The sequence below is a fragment of the Anastrepha obliqua genome, chromosome 5 (assembly GCF_027943255.1).
Source record: "Anastrepha obliqua isolate idAnaObli1 chromosome 5, idAnaObli1_1.0, whole genome shotgun sequence".
Classification (NCBI taxonomy): Eukaryota; Metazoa; Arthropoda; class Insecta; order Diptera; family Tephritidae; genus Anastrepha; species Anastrepha obliqua.
The window spans coordinates 50,176,462-50,201,546 of NC_072896.1; the positions used below are offsets into that span (position 1 = coordinate 50,176,462).

Sequence of the window (25,085 nt, forward strand, 5' to 3'; positions counted from 1 at the left end):
CTAACTATTTATATATATAACTAACCAACCTGCCTAAACAGCATGTCTTCTGGACCTACCTTAGATGAGATAGATAGTCACGACCGGTGACTGCACCGCACTGACAGGGTTTATTAAACTGCTACAACAATAACAACAACAAGCGCCAATATTATATATACAGTCGGTCTAATAGAAACGTGGCCGCCAAAATTCAAACTTAGAGTTCCGTTATGAAGAAATTTTAATGCGTTTCACAAGTTGCAATTTATTAGTTTTGTGAGAAATTTAGAAAGCGTACGATGTTTTTACGAAATAAGCTCCGCATATGAGAAACAATTTGAAACAGTGTTAAAATGTACACTACCTAAAGGTCCAAAATGTCACGTGCAGCTGGCAGCAAAATCTTAGAGTCGAAGACCTTCATAAATAAATGGATGCAATGGTATACCAGTGCTGCACTTGCTAGTTGTCCCGACAGAAACAAAAAAAAAAAATACCGAAGTTAAAAACGTTGACGACTTCCTCGGACGAGGCAAAAAAATACCTCTTCGAACCCGAAAGTATGTAGAGTGGCATCAAGTAAGTATCACATCTGCGCGGAACAAAATTAAGGGATTACATACTTACATAGTTAGGGAATACCTTACATAGTCCAACAGCGTAAAAATGCGCTAAAAGAAAAACTGTTTTTAGAAGGCATAACAATAGGAATAAATATAAAAAATCTTTATACATTGTTTATTAGTACTTAAACTTTATAAAAAAATGTATTTTAATTTTTCTTTACAAAAATTAGTATATAAAAAATCGCGTGACCCAAAGTACAATGAACAAAAGTTACTCCACGGTCTGCATCTTTCTCCTTGAAATGTTGATGGACCTGTAAAAGGTAAAAAACTTCTTATAAAATAAAGTTGTAGTTAGAGTCTGTCGAGCCGGATTTTTGAATTTCGAAAATTTCATAAATCTTACTCTTTAATTATGTTTATAAAATTTGTTTAGTAAAAATATCAAAAATCAAATCTAGTAAGTAGTAATTTTTTATTTATTTATAAATATTGCATCTTACATTTCAATCCATACTACATATAAAGGGGAATGTATGTACGTTGTCCACGTAAAAGTTTTTATACATTTATATTTTCACCCAATGAAGGTTATAGGCATGTTTTTATGATGGAACTCCCTTCCCACAGCCCCCAGGCCGCGCCACCACTCTCATTCGTCACTAATAATCGAATATTTGCTTAAATTTAATCTAAAAAATCTTAGTTTTTCCTATTCCCCACTATTTATAGCACACTCTAGACTTCATAATCCGCATAAGCTGTTCAACTATGACCCAAATGCAAAGTTCAAAAACGGTTTGAGATAAAAAATTAATAAAAATAATTTTGCTTGATATTTTTCTGATTGGTTGTTTTGATTTTATTCAACGAGGCATAGCAACGGATGCCGGGTATTGTAATATTATGGTTATTAATAAAAAAATATTTTCTATGAAATTATTGTTTGTAATTCTTTTATATACATACATATCCTAAATCCCTCAAAACTACTCCTACGCCAGCGGGGCCGCGGGTTAAAGCTATTAATTTATACAATAATACATTTAAATATATAAATAGCAGGGGAAGAGAAAAACCCTCCTCTACGTTGGGAAGATCAAGTGGAGAAGGACTTGGCTTCACTTTTTGTGTCCAACTGGCGCCGATTACCACGAGAAAGAAACGACTGGCGCGCTTTGTTAAACTCGGTCAAAATCGCGTAAGCGGCTGTCGGGTCAATTAAGAAGAAGATATAAATATATAAAGAAAGAAATAATAAATTTGTGGCAATAACAATGTTCTCTGTTACAGCTAAAAAATAAACCAAAAATTAAACTCTGCAATAAGAAATTCTCTATAGCGTAAGGCTGAGTATATGAAGCAAGTTAGTCTTTTCCAATTGTGGCCATTAAGTATATTTCCATACGTGGCTGCATTTAGCTTTAGTAAACTACATCTTGCTTTGAAAATTGTTGTAATGTCAGCTAGTCGCATATCTCCTTTAATATATGATTCCCCTTTTGAGTAGTCTAAATGTTTATAAATTCGCATCGCGCTGAACTGGGCTTTTTGCCTTGCCATGTTGAGATCTTTTATTTTCATTTTGGTAAGAAGTTGCACACAGCGATCTTGCCAATCTATAGCGGTGATGTTTTTTTCAAACTTCAGACCGAACTCTCATGTCGTTCTGATGCTTAAGCCAAAACAAATTTTTACTTAAGATGCCTTGTGTTAGTTTGTGTGGGAATCTGTTGCAATTGTATTTATAAATGGTTTTCCAGATATACTTCATGTGTAGTTCTAAAGAATAAATGTGGCTATATTCTAAATTAGTTTCTAGTGTTATTGCATAATTCGGAGTGAGCACGGGTAGTTTGACGGTTCTTTTAATGAAGTAACTTTGAAGTTTATATGGCATACCCCCAAACTTGCGCTGCGTAGGTTTCTATCGCTCTGCATACCGCTTGGAACAGCTTTCATTTTCATTTTAAAGAAATGAATGGATTCGCTAAAAAATCGTTCCATGTGCAATTAATACTAACTTTTGCTGAAGTATTTCCGCCTTCTAAGTGCTTGCCGAATGCCATTTTGGGTGTGAGAATGACACCAAGATATTTATATTCGGCCACCAATTAAATTTCTTCACCTTGGTACCACCATTTTTCTGCCTGGGAAAGTCATCCACCTCTTATAAAGACCATCATCTCCGATTTATTTGGGTTTATTTCCATATTCCATTCAGCGCAGTATTTCTCCAGGTTATTAATCATGGATTGCATACTTTAGGGTTATCCGCCAGGAGAACAATATCATCGGCAAAAAGGAGAAGTCGTATATTCGTGCTCTCAACCAATAGTCCACCTTCCAAATAGACGTGCAAATCATTTAGGTATAAAGTGAACAATAATAGCGACAACAGACATCCTTGTTTCACACCAGTGGAGGTTTCAAAATAGTCGGATACTTCTTTTCTCGTCCAAACCGCAGATCTAGTATTCTCGTAGATATTTTCTATCAGGTTCGTTATTTTACTAGATATTCCCATCTGTCGAAGTTTATAAATCAACGGTCTCCTCGGCACCCTGTCAAAGGCCGCCTTGAAATCAGCAAAATATGCGTAAGATTATAAATGTTATCTACAGTTGAATAGTTTCTTCTAAAGGCGGCTTCGAATTCTGTGAGCACGTTGTTTTTTTTTTATTTATAGAGAAAACACTTTCGAATATTAAAAAAAAACCGCATCAAAAAATATTAAAAACTGTATGAGTTATCATGCAGACCGTGCCAGAAAAAGTAGTTTCGAGAAAAACGAGTGTAAAGTTTGAGGTACAGGAGCGCGCGGATTGCTCTCTACCTAGTTAATGAAAATTTCGCAGTATATTCTTAAGATTCTATACTTTCGAAATATCGAAAAAACAAAAAATCGTTTTAGGCTTTAACAGCATTGGAGAAAATTGCTGACATATTTCCAAAATCAATGTTCTATAGTAAAAATCAGAATCATCTTTTCTGGTGAAGCTATGTTAAAAAGCAAAATTGTTGCTTATGGAGGTCGGGAAACCATCACGTGATCGTCGAGAAGCCAATTCATCCTCAGAGAGTAACAGTTTGAAGCGGTGTCATCATTGGCCCATTTTTCACTAAAAATGCTGCTCGAGCGCAATTTCGCTCAACGGTGAGCTCTACAAGTTTTTTGTTATCGGAATTTGGAACCATGAGCTTGGACGATCTTCGGTTACAGCAGGATGATCGGTTTTTTGGGCGCTTAATTCGGTAATCGTGGTATCAGATTCTTAAGGCGAATATCGACCATAACATTCGTGAACCGGAAACCGTGACCTTGGAAATCTGAGTTAACAAGAAGCCAGCCGAAACAATTTTTTTTTCATTTTTTTTGTTCAGTTTTTTGGACGTTTATATGTACATCCATTTCTGTTTACTACATAGAATACTTTATTCACGTTTTCACTTACACATTTCACGCCATACCGCAGTTAATAACCCTTAGTTGTTTACTGAACTTGCCACAGTTTTTTTTATCGCTCCAAATATTTACTGTTTTAATCTGTTTAAAATTAAAACTGGTATTAAGCGTTTATATTTATTTTTCACAAGAAAAAAGTGGTTTATTTTCATCCTTTACAGATTTATGCCCAATTTGTCGGTGCGTATCATACTTTTAGCGCTATGGCGTACAGTGCTGAGGGCAGTTAGAGTATAAAAACATGGTATGCCAAAAATAAAATTAAATGCGTTAAGTAGAATGCGAAGTAGATGTGACGCAATGAGAAAATAAAAACAAATTCATGTTGATTTTTGGCTGGGTGATTAGTTTCTTTTATTGTGCACATCTGAGAAATCTTAAGTGAAGTATACTTGGTCTTGCCATAAATTCTGTGACAAATTTTACAATGCATACAGCGAAACCAAGTTCGCAGAAAAAAGTTCCGCTATTTTTGCTTTTGTTTGTATGTATTGTCTACTAATAAATTATAGTCAGTTTATTGGCAAATTTTGCTTCTTGACGAAGGAGTGGGGAGCTAAGGAAAATCGCATTGCAGTGATTGCATTACAAAGTGCGGTAAAAGTACAAGCGAAATTTACGAATTGTTGAAAAAATTTAATATTTTGAGAATGTTTTTACCAAACGTCTGAAGTAAGAGACAGAAAAAGGAGTGGTCGACCTCGCGTGGTTCGAACCGGTGCTGCTATAAAAGCCGTTCGAGAAAGAATTCGCAGAAATCCCCTTAGACAGCAGAAAACCACGTCGAGGGAAATGAATCTATCGACCAAAGCCATACCAAGACTAGTTAGAGATGATCTCCACATGAAAGCCTTCCGTCGCTCAGCTGATCATCTTTAGACTTGATAAATGCAAACAGCTTCTTCGGTGGCATGCGGTCAAAGGCCATGGAAATATTCTTTTCACAGATGAGAATATTATTTTCGTTGTTGAAGAATTTATTATTAAGCAAATCGACAAAATCTACGTTAAAACTTCTAAAGACGAAAAGAATGGTGTACCAAGAAAAGTCCCGATCTGAAACCATTGAACTACAGTTTGTGGTCAGAATTGGAAAACATGGCCTGTCGAAGATCTCATAGACCACATTTGTTTCTACAAAATGAATTCTGCGCATATGCAAACTATTTGAAGCAGTGTTCCTATGTACACACACTGAAGGATCGAAAATGCCATGTGACATGGAATTGAAGGAATTTTTTTTTTTACGTGATAACGTCTTATAATTCGATATAGCCGGCTGCACGCACCAAAAAATACGTCGTTATCTAGCTCATGCGTCGTTACCTTGCTTCAACTGCAAGCGAGAGCGGCGGAACGAACGACAAAGAGTCACAATCGGCCTCCGCGTTCGGCAACGTGCGACATCTGGCTTTCCTACTTGAGTGAGCATACTCATATAAAATTCACATATTTGTATTTGCATATGCCTTCTTCCTGTGTGTATGGTAATGAACCATTTCTCTGTTGAGAATAGGACGATGATAGGAAAAGTAGGAAATGAAAGGGAGTGTTTCGAGTGTAATGTGTCTTGAAAAAGTCAAACCGATGACGGTGCCTCTTAGTGTTGTTGACTTATTAACTTCTGATGCACATTCAAAATTGAACATATCGTTCATGCATTTGATAAATGTTTCGTCATTTTTCACGTTTGTGTAAATGTAACTTGATCAATTCCATTGCGATTCCATTTACCTCCTTCTCTATGTCCATACAAAATATCTATCAAACAAATAAAATTAAAATTTTCTTTTGAAAGATGCAACCATTTCATCAGTATTTTCTTATGACTTTGTCACGTTAAACTATCGTCAGTAAACCGACTTTACAGGCAACCTCTTTTTTTTGAAACAGGGGAAATAGGTAAATTTGGAAAAGTGCGAGGACCGTACTTTACGTGGGATTCGAACCCAGGATAGTGCACTTACGCTAGACTACCGAGGCTAGGGGTGCAATGATATACCGAAGTTAAAAACGTTGACAAGTGGGTTTTAAGGGGAATTTGAAAAGGTGATTAGTGTCGTGCCTTCACATGCAGGACATATGTTTGGTATGTCGAGGTCAATTCTGGATTAATAGGAGTTTAACTTGCTATAATATCCATAACGTAATTGTGCCAGTGTTACGCGGGTCTCACGGGTAAGCTGGAGCTCTTCATCTGCTGTAGGTGGTGGTTGGACTCCGATTACAGCATTCGGTGGTGTGGAGCTTAAGAAGGTGGTGATGGTCTCCCGATGAATGTCGTTCATTGTTTGTCTAAACACTGTTTGGTCCAGTAGATGTATGTTCGTTTTGCACTGGATCTCGTCGGCGTAATTGAGGTGGTGTCTCCTGACGTGCCTGGGAGGCGACTCTGGTTCAGAAAATTAGAAAAAATTCATAAGGTATCTTCTAAGCTCTAACTAAACATATCCGTAGAGATTTTTTTAAAATTGTGTATTTTAATAATATTTTATCATAAACAAATTGTATGAAACATGCACCGTGCAGTAGTTTCATAAAAAACATTTCGTAAGTACGGGTTGGCCATATTAAACTGACCCATTGAGTAACCCTGTAACTTTTTACTGTAATTTCAGATCAGCTAATGACATACCGCGTTGGAAGCGTCAGTCGAAGGAGATTTATACCATGAAACAGTACACCCCAATAGAACGCGCTGAAATTGTTCAGCTGTACATTCAAAATTCCTTCTCGATTGTAAAAACGCAACGTGCGTGGAGAAAAAAAAATAAAGTGAAAAGTGCGCCGTCAAAGAACGCAATCAAGCAAATGCACAAACGATTTTTGTCTTCCGGCACTGTGGCTAATACCCGACGTCCAAATAAAAAGCGGCCAAGACGATCTCTGCCAATTTTGTCGTCCGAATGGCCCAAACTGATGAGGATTTTTGGCATCAAATCATTATGAGTGATGAGGCCCATTTCTCCTTGAACGGAACCGTAAATAAGCAAAATTGCCGTTTCTACGCCACTGAAAACCCTCAAATTATTGAAGAGGTACCTCTCCACGACCAAAAAGTTACAGTCTGGTGTGGCATTTGCGCTGATATGGTCATTGGGCCGTTCTTCTTTGAAAATGGTCAACACCAACCATTGACCGTCAATCAAGAGCGTTATCGGGCCATGATAACCGATTTTGTGATGCCGATTGTTCGTGAAAATGGTATGGAGCACTTCTGGTTTCAGCAAGATGGCGCACCACCACACACAGCACGAGCCACCGTCAACTTATTGAAGACTTTGTTCCCTGGCCGTTTGATATCAAAAAGCGGCGATTTTGACTGGCCGCCACGATCACCGGATTTGACGCCACCGGACTTTTTTCTTTGGGGCTATTTGAAATCTAAGGTTTACGTCAACAAGCCAAAGACACTAGGCGCACTTAAGGCCAATATCCGACGGGAAATAGCCGCCATATCGGCCGAGACGCTGGCCAAAACTATGGAAAACGCCGAAAAACGGGTACATTACGCTATACGAGCTAAGGGCGACCACTTGCGCGATATCATATTCAAAAAGTGATGTAAACGAATCTCCTTGAACTAAATTAAATTTTTTTCACAATGAAACACAAAAAAATGTTTCTTTTTCCATATTTTTTTAATAATCACATGGGTCAGTTTAAGATGGCCAACCCTGTACATATCCAAATACGTGCTAAGGGCGACCACTTGCGCGATATCATATTCAAAAAGTGATATAAACGAATCTCCTTGAACTAAATTAAATGTTTTTCACAATGAAACACAAAAAAATGTTTCTTTTTCCATATTTTTTTAATAATCACATGGGTCAGTTTAATATGGCCAACCCTGTATGTATGTAAGTAACTGCTCACTCACATTTTTTATATTTTGTTGATCTATGAGGAGTTCACTTCCGTTCAATAGAGGTTTTTGTTTGATTTGTTAAAAACAAATCTTAATGTCTTTTGATTAAAGGTTTGCGTGCGCTCAATAGAGGTTTTTGTGTAAATTTGGCGTCTGGCCAAGAGAGTACCTGCTTAAGAGAGTAATTTGATCCGAAATTTATACTTAAAATTTGGCATAGGAAAAAATGTCCGCTCAAGGGAAATGTCTGTCTAATAGAGGTGTTCATTAGGAGATGTTTCAATGTACTAAGTTCGCGTTTCACGTGAATTGGCTGTCAAAATCCATACAAATTGCCTTACCGTGAAATATGCGTGAATATGTATTCCACTGCAAAGTTCACCGCGCAACATGATGCCAGCAACATTTTTTCACGTTAATATAAAATGCACATGTCATTTAACGGACGCAACGAAAATTGACAGTTCATTAAAATTTACAAACTGTCTAGAACTTAAAAATTTCACAAATCGTTGGAGCAAGTAAGTTTACTTAAAACTATCAACTTTTAAAACTTAAATCCGCCCGCTTCGACTTTTTTGTAACATAAATAACTTAATGCACGGTTTTTCTATTCTATTTCCAGACGTCGACTAGGTGTACATCCGCAACAATTCTAATGCGGCTCTGCAATCTTCAGCAGAGAAAATTGTGGAGCAAATGAATAGCATTGTGGAATTAAGAAAAGCCGAAATGGATCAGAATTTCAGGTTTAAGCCTGTTTCGCAGCACTTGGAGTCACTTCTGGAGCAATTGCCGAAAGCACAGGGAATATGTGTGGTGCTACATTCACGCAAATGGCCTACGAGGAGATTGAAAAGCACCAAAGAAATAAATAGTAAGGAATTTTACTTCTTTCTTCATTTTTTATATTCTGTTTTAATTGATTGTAACTGAATTTAATTTATAATTATTTACTTTATATCATTTAATTGAATTTAATTTATTTTCTGCCTGTTGTGCATTTTATATATTAAACATAAGCGAAATAAGAGAAAACATTATTGATTTTATATTTTGCCTTAAATATAAAAAAACAATGTGTGTTAAAATAAAACTTCCAGAATTTCGTGAACATTTAATGACAACATGCCTGCCATTGAGGGCACCTTCACAGTTGGGAAAATTCCACTTGTTGAATGCGGATGCATCCGTTCTTTTTCTGCGGGTGTGCGTGGTGGAATTTCCTTGGATAATGCAGAAATAATGGCGTCACAAACTGCGCCTAAAATGATTCACAAGTGCTGTTTGCTTGTAAGGTAAACAGGCGCAACATGCCGTTGAAGTATTCCACAAGCAAAGAATCATTTGGGTACCTGCTAACAAGTCGCTTCTTCTAACGTTGTTGGCTCCATGCTGGCGGTTGTGACGGAAGCTCCCAAAAGTATCAAAGTGCTGATAAATGTAGTAAAACCTGTTAAAAAGAACACAATTAGTTTTATTATTATTGGTACAAAAAACTTTTATTATAACAATTTTCCAATTGTTTCCGGTGTAATGCTCATAAATTTGTTTGTTTTTCATTATGTGGTACAATTATCTGTTTGGCATTTCTTCACAGTTGGCAAACAATGTTGCTAGCAACATTTCACGGCTACCCAAATACATGTTGCTGGCGAAATTTCACGGCTGTGCAGTACTACCCTCTAATACTAACTGTGATGTTAATAAACAAAATGGCAGGCAGCTCTTCTTCTTTCATGATTACTTACTTAAAAATTACTTACCGTTTGACTACTTTCATGACTACTTCTTCTTTTGCCTTTTGCCGCTGCAGAGTGTAATTAATATCAAATAATTTTAAATCAAGCTTAACACACGTCATCACTAGTTTGATAAATATCTCGACAAAATTCTATGGGAATCACACCCGCAGAGTATACCGTTATTTGTTTAGAAAATATCAATTGCCGAAAGCAAAATACATATTTTTCCAGATAATATTTTGTAGGAAGAATTGGAATGTTTACTTCTACTCCATTTAAATATTTAATTTTTGTCACATACGAAGTAAGTTGCGAAAAATTTCGTATAAAAACATTGCTTCTCTGTACGTATGCATGTTTGCACTCACATTTGAGTAAATTATGGGTAGTAACAAATGTTCACTTTATTTATCTACAAAACTACCACAACTTAGATAGAAGTGCTTTTACAAATGTTAAAACATAAGTAGTTTAAAACTTTCGTAGAAATTAGCGACACCAACTGTTGATCTGCTGATTAAATTATCAGTCAATCTAATGGCCAACCGTGGTAAACTTTTAGTGCATATATACATATGTATTTATGTCTCTAAATATTTACATAATATATCAATTCTTGCTAAGATAAGAAATAACGTGAAAAGCGGTAAGCTTCCAGTCTGTGTACCATATGAGCAAACAGTGCTAGTAAATTCTTAGGCTCACAGTTCACCATTTGACTGCCTGTCGCGCCATATGCTTATGGACATACATATATTATGCCAAGCTGCCGCAGCGAGCATCTAATAGATTATTAAACGTTGCAACGACAAGAACAGCAAGAGCAAATTCGCGCCCAAGTGCATCCTAGATTATTAGCAACCCAAAAAACAGTTCTATACTTCAGGTAGTGGTAACGTTGGTGAACTTGAGTTCCAGAAGCACATACAAAAATTCTTCGAGTGCTGTGAAAAAGAAAAATACATATCAAGAAATTGTTTAGTTCTAAAATGTTACGTCCACAACACAAAGCAAGAGTGTATCTATTTACACTGGGAATAATCCTTATTTACTTTAGTGGCACATGCAGCTCATCTCAGCCGCCGTATCAAGTGTCACTTTTTGTCTCACTGCATCCTCGCGCACCGCCAATACATTATTGTAATGGAGTAATTGTGCATAGTCGTTTGGTCTTAACCACCGCCAGTTGTACCTACTATCAGTCGTCAGTGATTGAAGCGGATGGTATGCCTGCGTTGCGTATTCCAGTGGAAAAAATCAGTGTTGTGCCAGGCATAGCGGGAAGTTATAATGTTGTGAATACCTTCAATGTGTTAGATGTTAACATTGCGCAAGGTTTTAATAGCAGCACTTTGACGAATAACTTGGCGCTTCTCCATTTGGATACGTCCTTGCCGTTGGGCCGACGCGACGATATCCAATGGATTATATTAGATGGTTATGGGCACGAAGCGGAAGGATTATATATGGCGGCATTTCCGGTGAGTATTATTCACAGTGTGTATGTGTGTGCACGCGAGTATGCATATCGTGTGGAAAATTTTACTAATTTTAATTTGGTTATGTAATTTGCGAATCAGGCAGTAACCTCATTTTTGCTGATAATTTTTTTTCTACTTGTTGCGCAATTTGAATATTTTACTCGTATTTTACTCAACGGTAGCGGAGTTTTCATTCATTTATTTGTACAATTATAATACAATGTTTATGACAACAATAACAAAAAAAGAAATTGAAATAATAATGAGAATAAAACCAGTAATACCAAATAATACCATTCAGTAGGGCCCGGGCATGAAATACTTACTGATGGAAAAGCGTTTTTCTAATAGCGGTTGTCCAAATTAAATAGAACCTTTCGGAATGAGCGAATTGCCATTCTGAGCGACAGTCAGGCGGCACTCAAGACATTGCTAATCTTTGAGATTTAGTCCTCACTAGTTCTTGTGCGCATCGACAAACTGAATTTACTTGAAATGCACAATCGCATTCGGCTCAAATTAAGTGAAGTAGGTTCCAGGACCTGTGAGCGAAGTAGCGAATGTATTGGCTAGATAGACTGCGGCCTTGTTACTAATAGGAACCGATCACTTCTTAGAACCATAGAAGCGAAGAGCTAAGACTACAAGATGTGAACTGGCATCAAACTAAGAGGTTACGCCAGGCGAATTCCTTACTGGGGGGTATAATCAAAAGCGCTCATGCAACTCATAACCCGCCCTAAGGACAAACTGAGAAATCTCACGGGCATTCTCATACTACAGATGGCGCAGCTATCTGCATAGGCTTGGGTATATTCCACTGACTGCTGTCGTTCCAGCGACCAATCCTCAGAAACTCCTACAAACTTTATTCTCGCTGTAGCATCGTATTCGAGAAGAAGAAATAAATATCTTGGCCGGATGCGGCCAGAAGAAAAGAACATAATCTAAGCCCATACCAGCTCCATTCTAGATTTATTGAGAGAGCGGTGTTCGGATGAGATACTGTGATGAGTAGAGTGCACAGAAGATTGAGATTTCGAAGTGCATACCTAGTTTTTATTCAATCATTTATCCCAAATCGGTCAACCTGGGCGGATAACGGCAAACCATCGAGTATTTTTCTGCCAGGAATATTAGTGAGATATACACCGATGATCAAAATAATCGATACGCGATATTTTGGCCAGTTTTTTGGGCATGGATGTGCATCACCCTTCATACAAACAAAAAAAAAAACTTCGGTACTAATTTGCCATCGGAATTATAAAATGTATTATATTTTAAGCATTGTGCCAAATTACTTCGAATAAATATTGAGATTTACGCTAGCACTTCCAAAAATCGATTTTTTAATAAATAAAACTAATTTTTAAAAATATGTTCTTAAAAAAATGACCCCAGATCATAGTTTAAGCTTAAAAGATTTGCATACAAAAATTTAAAAACTTTTATCCACGGAATGAATATAATTAGACTTTCGGTTATAAGAAAATGTAATTAACTAAGCCAAATTTCGACCAATTTAGACTTTTAAGGCATCATTGAAAATCAAAGGTATTTTCTCATACGCCCAGTTTTTGTTTGTTTGTTTTTCTACAAACAAACAAGGTGGCACAAAACTAATCTATCATTATTTTTGCGAACATTTTTGGCGCAAATGGCTTAAAACTGTTTAATGGTCGATCTTTAGCTTATGGGCGATGCTACGACTACTAACATGCCGATCAACTTCGATTGTTTCTGTAATTTTATCGACATTATCGACATTTTTTTTAACATCAAAAATGCTTGAACGAAATATACGAAATTGACAGCAAAACAATTGTGTGAAAAGTCAAGCATAAACCTTAAATTGTCTGATCGAGATATCGATCACTACAGCCATCTACCGAGAAAATAATGGATTTCTTTTTCTCCAAGCTAATATCTGACACTTGTGATTCAGACAGCTGCAGATATAAGAACAAACAGAGCGCGTTAGGTCAAAATAACAAGGATTAACGCGATAATACAAAATAAAGAAAAGAAAAAAGTTATTCAAAACTAAAATTAAGGATTAATTTTGCGCCACCTTGTATACTCGTATGTATATCAGCAGTTTTCCTTTCCGCTAGTAAAATTTTAAAAAATTTGTATGCATACCATTTAAGCTTAAGCGTTTCTATCACTTGAGGAGATTTTTTGGAAGAAAATAATTAAAAACTATTTTTTATAGAAAACACTCATGTAAATACGATTATTCGCAATAGTTTTTGAGAGAGGTAACATCATAGTTGACGACAGACAATAAGGCCATCCAAAAGAAATGATGAAACTTTGGCAGTATATGGCGGTAATGTTGTTGACGTCACATCTGGCAAAATTAGAGATTTAAAAACCACAATCACTCAATTTGCCAGATGCGACGTCACCTTTATGGAATGAGGTATAATGGCATGCAAATACATCGTATTCAAAATTATTGTTTAGTTCAAGTCGCATTCCTTGCACGTTTCGGCGATGGCGGCGTTTATTGGTGAAAAAGCAAGTTGTCACTTTTGAAAAGATAAGATAATCTTATGTCTGAAATTTGTAAGCAGCACATCGACCTACAAAATTCTCTGTTTGTTGCAGGCTTTTGGCCGATGAGGTCATTGCCTCTCAGTTCTTGTCATCATAACAGCTCAAGCATAACAGCATGCAAACTGCTAGAAATAAAAGTTTCCAATTTTTTCAAATCCAGACAACAATTTTTACAATAGTGTCAACTAACAAGCCTCTTACGAGGATTGCCTTTCACATTTTGCATCCAATAATCAAAACACAGTAAGATAATATGAAAATGGCTTTATTGTTTTTCAAAATACTCTCCTTGGAAGTCAATGAACTTCTGCATTCGCTTGAACCAATTTTCAACGCACTTTTGTCACTCAGAACTGGATACCTCCAATATCAGCTGCTTAAAGGCGAAACTTTTCGAATTACAGCTCATCCCATGTAGTGTCGCAAAGGCGCAAAATATAAAAGGAAACCCTCGTAGGTGGGTTATTAAAAGAAGAAGTACTTACCACTAACCTGATATAAGTTCTCTAATGTGCAATTGATAAAATTGGCCGGCAGTAAGCCAAAATGTCACCGAAAATTTCACCTTGTCACAACACTGTTAAAGTTTTACCAGCTTAACAGATATATGTATATATGGAATGCATATATGTGTTGTGCAAACTATTCATAGTCGGTTCCACCCAGATCGCCTATTTTGAAATTTTAAAAATAAAAACGGAGTAACTTGCAGTTTTGTAACGCCTCTGATAAACTTTTTAATGGCAGAAATGCACTCTTTCCTTGTGTTTATTAAAAACCATTTTTTCTATCATTTGGTGCCTGATTTCCTTAGTGGATTTCGGGTTCGGAACCAAACGAATGAGGGTTCCACACAAACCCACTCGTCTATGGTGGTTTTTCTGAGTTGACCCATTCATTTATTAGTCCTTTTGATGAATATCATCTAAGGCGGCAGTACACGAGGTGTAATCTTGCTGCCCCGTTGTCGATTTCGTTAGCATCAATTCCGCAGAGGTGAGGTGACTACCACACCAATATTTTATTTTTTGTTGCCAGAAAATGAAGGGCATCGGAAAATCTTTAGCAAGCTTAAACGTAAATATCGGATTGGAAAGACAATAATACAAAGATACTCTACTATGAGTATTTAATGTGAATTCAATGTGAGATGACATAGGACACCAAAGTCATCATCATCATGTGTATACACGTAGGACTTGAAATTTAGAAATTGTAACTTCCTAAAAACTAGAACTTCACGCAAGGCTGAAACACTCAAACCCTGGATGCACTGAGTTGCCCAAAATGGGACTCCATACAATGCACTCCTCCATCTATATTAAAAACGTGTATTCTTAATAGGACAATAGAAGACATTGCGAAATTTGTCCGGTGACAAATGTGCTATTGAGTTGTTTGAGAAAATTCGTCTTTCAATCTTCCCTCGAGTTAAACAAAGTCTCTCAAGTACCTGCGGAATATCGCAGGGTTTGTTGTTTAATGATATGACCTAAGTACAGATTAATTTTCAACAAAGGCAGTAAAGTTTGGAGCCCGAATCCTGATACCTTATAAAAACTAGATGCTCTCTCTATAGCAAGGATCTGAACTTGGAATAAACTGCAATTATTTTGATTAAATTCATTCTAATATGCAGACTATTCTGATTGTTATAGCCGCCTAGAAGACAGACGAGCCGTTGAAAAAACCCCGTAGTACTTTTACACACCTTGCAGAAGTTAGGTATGTAGCTTGCTTCCTGTGTGACCATTACGAAATTCCTCCGAGAGAGGGACTGATTTCAGGACACTTAGTTTAAATGGACCCGGTGTCTATATTTAGTTGTAGAGAATAGTACAATAGATAAATACAGAATTTTAAAAATAACTTTTCGTAGTCCTTGTGCAGCCCTCGCCAGGTGTTGGGTATATATGTAAGTAGAATATATGGTAAATGTGTTGCTAGCAAATTGCAGAAAATGATATTGGTCCTTCCATAGTGATGATTTCTATATCGAAGATCGGCATACATAGGTGTTATAGATATTTGGACGTTTGTGTGCAGATCATCGTCCTTATTCCCACCAGAACTCAATCTAGCCTTTGCCACATTTTCTGTAGTCAAAATTTAAGGTGAAGGCTTAAAACGTCTTTTGTTTCGGCCAACATATACAGTTCTTCACAGTCACACATTTCGGTGTCTTTTTTTTTCAGAAAATATTCCTCTCGTCCTTTTTGAGCTTCCTATAACACTCCCACTTCGCTTGTTGAGCTGAAGTGGCAGTTGCATGCTTCTATTTGCCGCCTGTTACAATTGCAAAACGAGTTTCCCTTGTATCAATACTTGTCAACTGACTATTCATGAGCTTTGCCCACTTCGCAATAACAGAATAGTGTTTGACTGCTTCAAAACCAGGATCTGTCCAGCTAATTTGCACCATTCCCAATATCGTAGTGTTCTGCTCGTGAAAGTATACTCTTACTCCTTGAATAATATTCTACTTATCATCACAACGTCCCTTGAGAAGTAGCAGCTACTGAAAAACTTTAACAAGGTTGCTTTAACATTTTAGTTGACTTTTAAAGATCTCGTGGAAAACAAGTGATATTTACTTATTTGCCAATGATAAACTATTTTTATGATCTTTATGGCCTCTACAAAGTTCTCTAAAAACGTTGCAACTTATTAGGTCCGTGCTTGCCATTGTATCTTTTTTGTCAACAGGTCTGTATAAAAATAATGTAAACAAGGAAAATTTACAAGTTTGATGTCATATAAATTTATTTAACTGCAATTTCGCACATGTTTTCACTTATCTTATGCATCGCCGTAATTACTTTATAACTTTATTATTTATGTATGTACATATTTACGCTTTTTAGTCATTAAATGAGGATCCACATTACATGATGTTGGAGAATCTACGAATATTGCCTAATGAACAATGCGCACAAGCGGATGTTATAGCGCCAATTATTCGAAAGGAGGACATTTGTACACGTTACCCATATGCGAATTTAGTTGGACCAGATTGCGAGGTAAAATATGTTATACATTTATTAAAAATATGCACACATCATTCATTCCATTTCATTTATTAAGGGGTCCCGGTGGTCTGGAGCTCGAAAATTTAGGGTATTTTCAGGAATTTTTTTTACAATAAAAAAAAACATGAGAAACGATATTTAAATTTTATAATATATATATAATATTAATAAGGTTTTTTATTTAACTTCTTTTACATACAAAAATGAAAAAAAAAATTCTTTTTAATTTTAATTATTTTAAAAATGGCGCTGAAGTTGACCCTAACGAAAAATTGGACCTGGACGGTGTTGTCCATTTTAGCTGTTCTATTTATCTGAAACACAAAAATCAAAAAAAATATTAATGAGTATGATTGTAGGCCCGTACTATAAAAAAAAAAAATTGGACAAAATAGCGCGGTTTTGAATTTGACACTCTAAAAATCGTTTTTTTTCAGTTTTTTAATCAAAAAATGTGAAATAATTGAAATAATAATATGATTCTAGTACGGGCAATAGCCATTGATTTTGTGAGCAACATTAAAATTTCAGACGATTCGATTGAATAGTTTTTGTTTTTTTTTTTGTTTTGACAACACCAGGCTGAAATATTGGAAGTTTCCGCATAAAAATTTCACAATATATTCTTAAGGTACTATACTTTCGAAATATTGAAAAAACAAAAAATGGACTGGAGGTATAAAATAATTTAGAGATAAGATTTCAAAGTAATTTGACGAGATCGAGAGTTTTAAACATTCTATTAATTTCAGTAAGAGACCTAGAAATAGGTGGCAATTTAAATAATTTGACTAAAAAAATTTAACATGCAGGTGCAAGGGGAAAACGCAAAAACCTTTGGGGAATATTTTAACTTATCTAATTCATCAGATAAGACAAAGTCATAGCTAAACATCACTGAGTGTATTATTATACGCCTTGAGGAACGTGATTCTAAATTTATTAACATACAAGAACGACAAAAGACGGGCGTGGCTCGTTGAAATCAAGAGATTGCATAGCAAACCGGACAAAGCTGCGTTGAACTCCTTCGATCCTTTGATGAAATAGTATAAATTGTATTCTAAATTACTGAGGCATGTTCCAACTTAGAGCTCACAGATAATTTAAGAGTGCTTTTTATGCTAGTATAAGGATCCTTAAAGTCTCACGCTTTTCAGCTTCACAGTACAGTTTTACCGAAAAGGAGTTAGCAGCTTTTACCGCGGCGGCGACGATTTACTTTATTCCTTAGTCAACTGCGTGTTTAAATTTTTTGTTCGCTCGAGCATTCTCTCAACCAAATTTCAAACAGGCTGCTATTTTTCATAGAATAAAGAAGAAAGAAAAGTATTATTAATTTTTATTTTGAAATCTTAAAATCAAAATAAAAAAAAAAACTTGCAAGCCACTTCAAGTTATTTCAAATTAGCCGGACCTTTCATAAAGTCATTTTAATTTTTTAATTTTTAATTTAAACATTTTTTTTATTAAAACCAATGCATACGTACCTATTTCTGTATTTTCCATTCAATGCAAAGTGGCTCAAAATGAATCATCTAATTTTGTTTTTGAGTAACCTTTTGAACACCAAATCAATTATCAAATATGATTGACGTACGGCGCCATTTGAAAACTTCCGAAAGGGTGATCAATTTTTCTGCCCCTTTTTACTATTGAATTTTCAACAATAAAATTTACAAACCCCACGCTTGAGCAGACTTGAAAGGCGAATATATTCAAGGTCAGCGGCTCAGTAGAACAGCTTATTTGATTTTTTTTTTTTTTTGCTTGCAGATTACCGGAATGAGATATTTATTTACATTTTAATATGATAATTGTGTACAATTTTATTTGTATTTTGTTTAAATTTTTCAAACCAATCGTCAATAACGCCCCAAAAATTATTTATTTCTGCCATATTTATTTCTGCCTTATAGCCTAAACAGACGGCGGCGTTAATCGGGATTGCCGACTCAGTTAATTCTGATTAAAAATGCAGTGAGATAGACAGTTGTTGTTTATTGAACAGTTTTGTCTGTACAGTAAAAGATGGACCAGAGCCAAAAAATACGGGTGTTAACTGCACTGAAAAGAAAATGATTTATTTAAAAAAAATTCTAAATTGCTATTCCTCAAACTGCTCCGAAATATCAAAGCAGTTACCATATATACAGTTAGAAGCCGAAAAAAGCGAATTTTCCAGAATTTTTTCTGAGAAAACTTTTAAACTTATTGATCTAAAAATTTATACACATATTTTATCTTTTAACTGTATTTTAAGATTTAGTATTAGTAAAACATTTTTTTGAAAAGGAGCTGCAGCTGATCTCCGGAAGCTCCTCTCAAAAAAAAAAAGTTTTACGCTGACCAGTATATTTCTGAACTGGAGCCTCTGAAAAAAAAAACCAAACAGATTTCGTTAAAGTAATGTTAAATCTATTGATTACTGAAAGGAATAAGCAAAATAAATTTTTTTCACAAAATTTCTCAAAAAAAAAAATCATCGATTTTTGACCAAAAACATGAAAATATCGGTAAGAAAAAATCTTCGATTAATTACTAAAACATGTATTTAAGAAGCTCGTGTTAAAATTTGAGACTAATCGGTATAGCCGTTGCCGAGTAATGTTGGTCACCGACTTTGCACAATTTTGAAAATAAAGCGCTGCCGCTCCAGCCTTGTACTATAAAGCACTCTGAAATGCCTTTTCAAATTTTACGTGTAACTTCGAAAATATTCACCGGAACGATATTAAATTTGTGTACATTCTTAAACATACATTCTTAAATTTGTGTACATTAAGAAAATATGATTAAAAGAAATCGATTTTTTGACAATTTTAACTGTATATAACCCCTTAATGAAATTTCGAACATGTTAGTGCAAACTAGCATTACATCCATAACATCTCAATTCATTTGCCATTTGGTTATGAGCACCGGTTTATTCCTCTCAGTCGAGGTTGAACGTTTATTTCTGTTGTTGTGCTCATCATATTAGTATTCCAGAATTTTATTGCTATAATGATTGTTTTTAGTCTACTTGTTCTTCTCTCTAAAAGTTTCATTATTTTTTCATTTCATTTTCATTATTTAAATTTCACAACAGATATTAACTGCCATTTTTCGGCAATTTCGCCATCGAATATTCCCCTAGTCCCCTAAAAATGTAGATACATGCAAATTTTGTTTTTGTACTACTGCCTGTACCTTAAATAGACTCGCTTTGGTTTCAAGTAAACTATCAATGCAAAAAATATAAAAAAAACGAAAAACCTGTTATACGCCGTACACCCGTTTACAGTTAATTATTTAAATTTTTTATAAAAATAAAGTGCATTCTACAACAAATATTGTATAAATCAAGTTTTAAAACTTGTCAAGATGTATAAAAACTCGACAAAAATTAGCTATCACATCGAGTTCGTGATAAGGCTGACTTTGTACATATGTATGTATGTATGTGCTACTTGTCAATGTTCTCTATTGTGCACATTTCAGTTGCCCGCCGATTTCCCCGCATTCAACTCCGATTATGGCACAGGACTGATTATCCGCAGCCACTTGGTTGCCTTGTTTTCGCACGCCATTGCGAGTGCCAACAACCAAACTACCACCAACTGCCATGATCAGCAACACCTGAAGGCCATTTTCACTGATGTGGGACCACATTTGGATTGGATTTACGGTATTATCGCATATGCGGAAGCGTTAGCCTTAACCCAAAACGATTTCATGAACTCGGCGCCTTACCAGCAAATTGGCAATAGCGCCATTATGCATGTGTCCAAAGCAGCAGGTAAATGAAACAAATCTCAAATTCACATTTTCCAATACGAAGTTATAAATCTAAATCTCATTATGTATTACCTTTGCCGTAGAGTCAACATCGTTGGCAATAGGTTCAACAATAGCAACAACGCTGGAAACAACAGTCACGACTACTACTAAGACAGCTACAGCGATGTCAAGCACCACAGAAGTAAATTCGCCGCAGCCACTTAGCGTGAGCAGAGCACACAAGGCTACAAATTTAGAGTTTGCGACTTTGCTCAACAGTTTAATGCTTTTTTTGATTTTTGCATATTTCAAAAACTGAGTGTGTAATTCAAAATTGAAACGGATGATGATTTTCGAATACCGTATTCGTATTCTCTTCATAACATTTCGTTATGCTGCGAAATTCACATTTCATCAAGTTTTGTATGTTAGCTTAACATAAGAATATGGTTGTAAATATAGGTGTAGTTAGTGTACGATAAGACTGATAAGCAACGAGATATTGAAGCAATAAAAATTTCATATTATTTTCATTAAATTAGTGAATATGTATTTATATGATTTATTATACAATTTGACAACGAAGTAAATAGCTGATTTTTCACCAACTTTATTTACACTCAATCTTAATAACTTATATGTATGTGTTACAATTGTCAACTTATTCTATCAAAACGCTATACTACACATAAATTTATTACATTATATGTATATATATTATATAAAAGAGAACAGAGGTTTGAAATTGAAAATAAAAAAGTTAGCGCGCACCACTGCAAATAAATAGGCGCAGCGAGGTGCATTCAACTAAATGATGCGCTTGAATTGCGTTCGATATTATGTATAAAATGAAAAAAACTAAAAATAAATATGGATGTATATATGTACAATATTTTGTTTTTGTTTATTGTAATATAATTTCACGCGACTTGCTGCATATTTAGCGAATATTTCTGCAATAGAATATAGAAAATTCATAATCTCAATTTTTTTTTGTTTTTCTTTTTTGAGTTCATATTCGGGGACATAAACATGCATTTAGTCCAGCAGCCAGCGATTTATCTACATTTTTTCAATGCCTTCATATAAAAATTATGTTTGTATTTTAGAGTGTAATTAAGAAAATCAAGACAAAGTAAAATTGCAGATTTAAATAAAGCTGGTAATTTAAATGATAATAAATGCATTTAGGTATTCACACACGACACAATTCGAACTCTTTAAATCTTTAATTACCATACGTACGCAGCTACATGTATGTATGTGTAAATGAACGATTCATACTAATCGATAATTTAAAAATCCATTATATTACATTGATCTAATTACAACACCCTATTACGTTTTTTTACAATTGTTTAGCATTTTTATATGCGCTGAAAATATCTTACTTTTACTGTATAAAATAATGTAAAATAATTTTTAGGCAGCTATGCAATCAAGGTTATTTCAATGCGCTTTTTATTCTATTTAAATGCGCATAATTTGGCAGCACATCAGCTATCCACTCGGGGTTTATTTCAGTGACTTGTCGTAGAAAATTACGTTCGGTCAGCACAATCTCTGTAAATATTACATATTCTGGTTTGTATTTGCCATGGAAGACACTGGATGGGTGTATTCTGGCACGCTGGCGTCCTGCTATTGTAAGGTAGGTATTGTCTCGCTGCAGTTCAGCAATATTTTCGAAAAGTCCGATCAAGAGGCACTTACATACTTGATCTTGATTGTTGCCGCAGCTGTTTAATGGCAATTCCAAACGCTCAACAATTTCTTGTAATTGTTTTCGCACTTCACGCGCATACGTGAGATTTCTTGTGTTTAGAAAGTTGTCGTGGCACCACAGCTAAATATAAAAGATAATGAAATCAGGTAAATGGAATGCTGTCTAAAGCATTAATTGTTAATGTATTACCTTCACTTTTTCCGTCTTTAGAAATGCACTGAAGACATTGAGCAGTGTCAAGTGGTCACCATATTTGGAAGTAAATTTCGCATGCGCCAATGCAGCTAGCTCACGCTTTTCATTGCTAGAAACAAATACATTCTCGCCTGACAACACAGCGACCAAACTTAACATTTCTTCAAGGCAGCCAAAAGAAGATGCTGATAGTAACAATTTACTGTAGCGTGGATCAAGAGGGAATTGTGACATTTGTTGACCCAATGTAGTAAGTTCAGGTTTGATTTTATAGTTTCTTACTGCTCCCAGTGCTTCCAACTTACGATAAGCATCATCCACGGCCTCTGGCGAGGGACGATCAAGAAAATCAAATGTACGACAATCGATGCCCAACGCTAGCAACTGGAGCACAGTGGAGCATATATTGCTACGTAATATTTCCGGCTTAGGCATATTTTCAAAGGACTCGATTTCTGCTTGAGTATAGGTGCGGTAGCAAGTACCGGGCGCATCACGCCCAGCACGCCCGCACCGTTGCCATGCCTGAGCTTGTGAGATGCGCACAATTCGAAGGGCGTCCAAGCCACTGTTATGGTTATAGACACGACGTTTAACAAAGCCACAATCTATTACACACCTTACGCCGGGTATGGTGACTGAAGTCTCGGCGATGTTAGTGGCTAAAACTATTTTACGTGCATTCGTCGGAGCGGGCAGGAAACACTCAAGTTGTTTGTTTTGCGGTAACTGCGCATAAAGTGGATACACCCGTACTGGGCTCAATTCAGCGTCGTGAGTCTGTGCATAATAAAAAAATAAGTTAAAAGAAAGATATTAATACTTATCAGATTGCATTACCTTAGCAATTTGGCGTATTTGGTGGGCCATAGCTTCGATTTCTTCTTGTCCAGTTAAAAATATCAGCACATCATGGCTGTTAAAACGGAAAATATTTATATTACAAAAAACTATAATATTAAAACCAAAAATTTGTTTTCTTACTTTGTTGGATCTGTGCGGTGCAATTGAAATAACGTCACTAATGCAGCATGCAGATAATCTGGTTGCGACTCCTTTGCGTGCATGACTTTCACCGGGTACGTTTTACCTTCGAGATAGATGCCACGTACTCCAAAATATTTTCCAAAATGATCTACGTCCATGGTAGCTGACTGAACGATAATTTTAAGAGGTGCAAGTCCTCTCTGTCTCCGCTGTTTCTGCGCTTCTTTTACAATGCCGAAAAGCACATCAGTGTTTATGGTGCGTTCATGCGCTTCATCCAATATCAAAACAGAGTAGTGCCGCAACAGCCGATCAGCGATTGCTTCGCGCAGTAAACAACCATCTGTGAGGAACCGTATACGGGTTTGGGGTGAGGTGCAGTCCTCAAAGCGCACTGTATAGCCGACAGTCTCACCCAGACGACAGCCTTGCTCTTGCGCCACACGGCGTGCTACAGTTATGGCAGCTACACGACGGGGCTGTGTTATGCCAATCACACCTTTTTGCGCGAAACCACTTTCGAACAGGAACTGTGGTATTTGGGTTGTTTTACCCGATCCAGTCTCGCCCATCAATAGTAGAGTTTCTGCACGTCGCGCCTCCTGTATAAGCCTTTGGCGTACCTTGTATACAGGCAGTGCCTGCCGTTGTTGATCCAATTGCTGTTTCGATGGTGTGCCTTTGCCATTAAAATGCACAATATTGCCGTTAGAAGCAGGTATGGTAGTCGTTGATTTGCCATTTGAGGTAGATGTTGAGCTGCCGTTATTTAATTTATTAGTTTTTAATGCAACGCTTTCCACACCATTCACCGGGCTTTGCAATTTTCGCTTAATCGGAAAACTCGATATGTTTACACTATTTTTAGCGCTCGTTCCATGCGGTACTTTGCTTGTCAACAAATACTTGGACTCCATAACCGACAAAATTAGCCTAGTCTGGAGGTTGTAAATAGAGAATTTTCGGCACTATATTCAGCACTTTTAATAGATGGGGTTTATTTACGAAGCATTACCACACCGCAAAGATTTACATTACGAGGAAATAAATTTATTAATATTAGCGTAATTTTACTAAAAATAAAAAAATAATACCGATACTATCCCCTTCTCACTGGGATCACGTTGACAGCAAGTGACAGTTCGCCGACATCCCTATTCCAACGCCATGTGAGCAGTATGGTAGATAAGCCTCAAAAATTGTGGTAGATTCCAAAACATGTGGTAGATTTACATTTAAGTAATAAAATGAGAAATTTTTAAGTTTAAGTTTTAATAGTTTATTAAAAGCTTTAATAGTTTATTTAAAGAACAGCACATTTAAATGTATTACTAATATAAAAGAAAAACACACTCATTTTTCATTATTCCTGAGGTATGTAAAAGCATTGATACTTCTTTCATAAGAAATATAAAAAACATGCATTTGTCTATACGGAAATTTTCATATGTAACAACTTTATTCAAAGCACTCTCAATGTTTTATTTTGAAACCACAGAAGATGATAATCTGCAATTTGGTCAACTTTGTTGGAAATATTAATGTTATAGTTTTGAACTTTATCATTTCTTATGATTTAGGCATAAAAGTTAAAAAATTAAAATAAAAATATTAACTTCCGTTAATATTTATTAAAAATATTGGATATAGTAAAATGTGGTGGATTTGAAGCTTATGGTGGTAGATGTGGTAGAAATGAAATTTAGCTAA

The 25,085-nt window shown here is 35.8% G+C and overlaps 2 protein-coding genes across 2 annotated transcripts; one reads left to right on the forward strand and one right to left on the reverse strand.

Moving 5' to 3' along the window:
• The first annotated feature begins 10,361 nt into the window (after nt 1-10,361).
• On the forward strand, nt 10,362-21,005 carry LOC129247741 (uncharacterized). Its single transcript, XM_054887019.1, has 4 exons — nt 10,362-11,111; nt 16,541-16,696; nt 20,189-20,486; nt 20,569-21,005. Exons 1-4 carry the CDS (start codon nt 10,620-10,622, stop codon nt 20,784-20,786), a joined length of 1,164 nt encoding a protein of 387 aa, XP_054742994.1. The 5' UTR covers nt 10,362-10,619; the 3' UTR covers nt 20,787-21,005.
• A 52-nt stretch (nt 21,006-21,057) lies between these two features.
• LOC129247740 (ATP-dependent RNA helicase DHX33) lies at nt 21,058-24,540 on the reverse strand. The gene is made up of 4 exons (XM_054887018.1): nt 23,373-24,540; nt 23,229-23,304; nt 22,383-23,168; nt 21,058-22,313 (listed from the first exon to the last, which is right to left on the reverse strand). Exons 1-4 carry the CDS (start codon nt 24,290-24,292, stop codon nt 21,912-21,914), a joined length of 2,184 nt encoding a protein of 727 aa, XP_054742993.1. The 5' UTR covers nt 24,293-24,540; the 3' UTR covers nt 21,058-21,911.
• Nucleotides 24,541-25,085: the final 545 nt, after the last annotated feature.

Bases quoted from the DNA above. Each gene is read 5' to 3' on its own strand.
- LOC129247740 (XM_054887018.1), bottom strand. From the start codon at position 24,292: ATGGAGTCCAAGTATTTGTTGACAAGCAAAGTACCGCATGGAACGAGC. The intron at 23,169-23,228 runs GTAATGCAATCT...TATTATGCACAG, and splicing joins AAATACGCCAAATTGCTAAG to ACTCACGACGCTGAATTGAG. The intron at 22,314-22,382 runs GTAATACATTAA...TTTTATATTTAG, and splicing joins TAAAGACGGAAAAAGTGAAG to CTGTGGTGCCACGACAACTT.
- LOC129247741 (XM_054887019.1), top strand. From the start codon at position 10,620: ATGTTACGTCCACAACACAAAGCAAGAGTGTATCTATTTACACTGGGA. The intron at 16,697-20,188 runs GTAAAATATGTT...TGCACATTTCAG, and splicing joins TAGTTGGACCAGATTGCGAG to TTGCCCGCCGATTTCCCCGC. The intron at 20,487-20,568 runs GTAAATGAAACA...CCTTTGCCGTAG, and splicing joins GCATGTGTCCAAAGCAGCAG to AGTCAACATCGTTGGCAATA.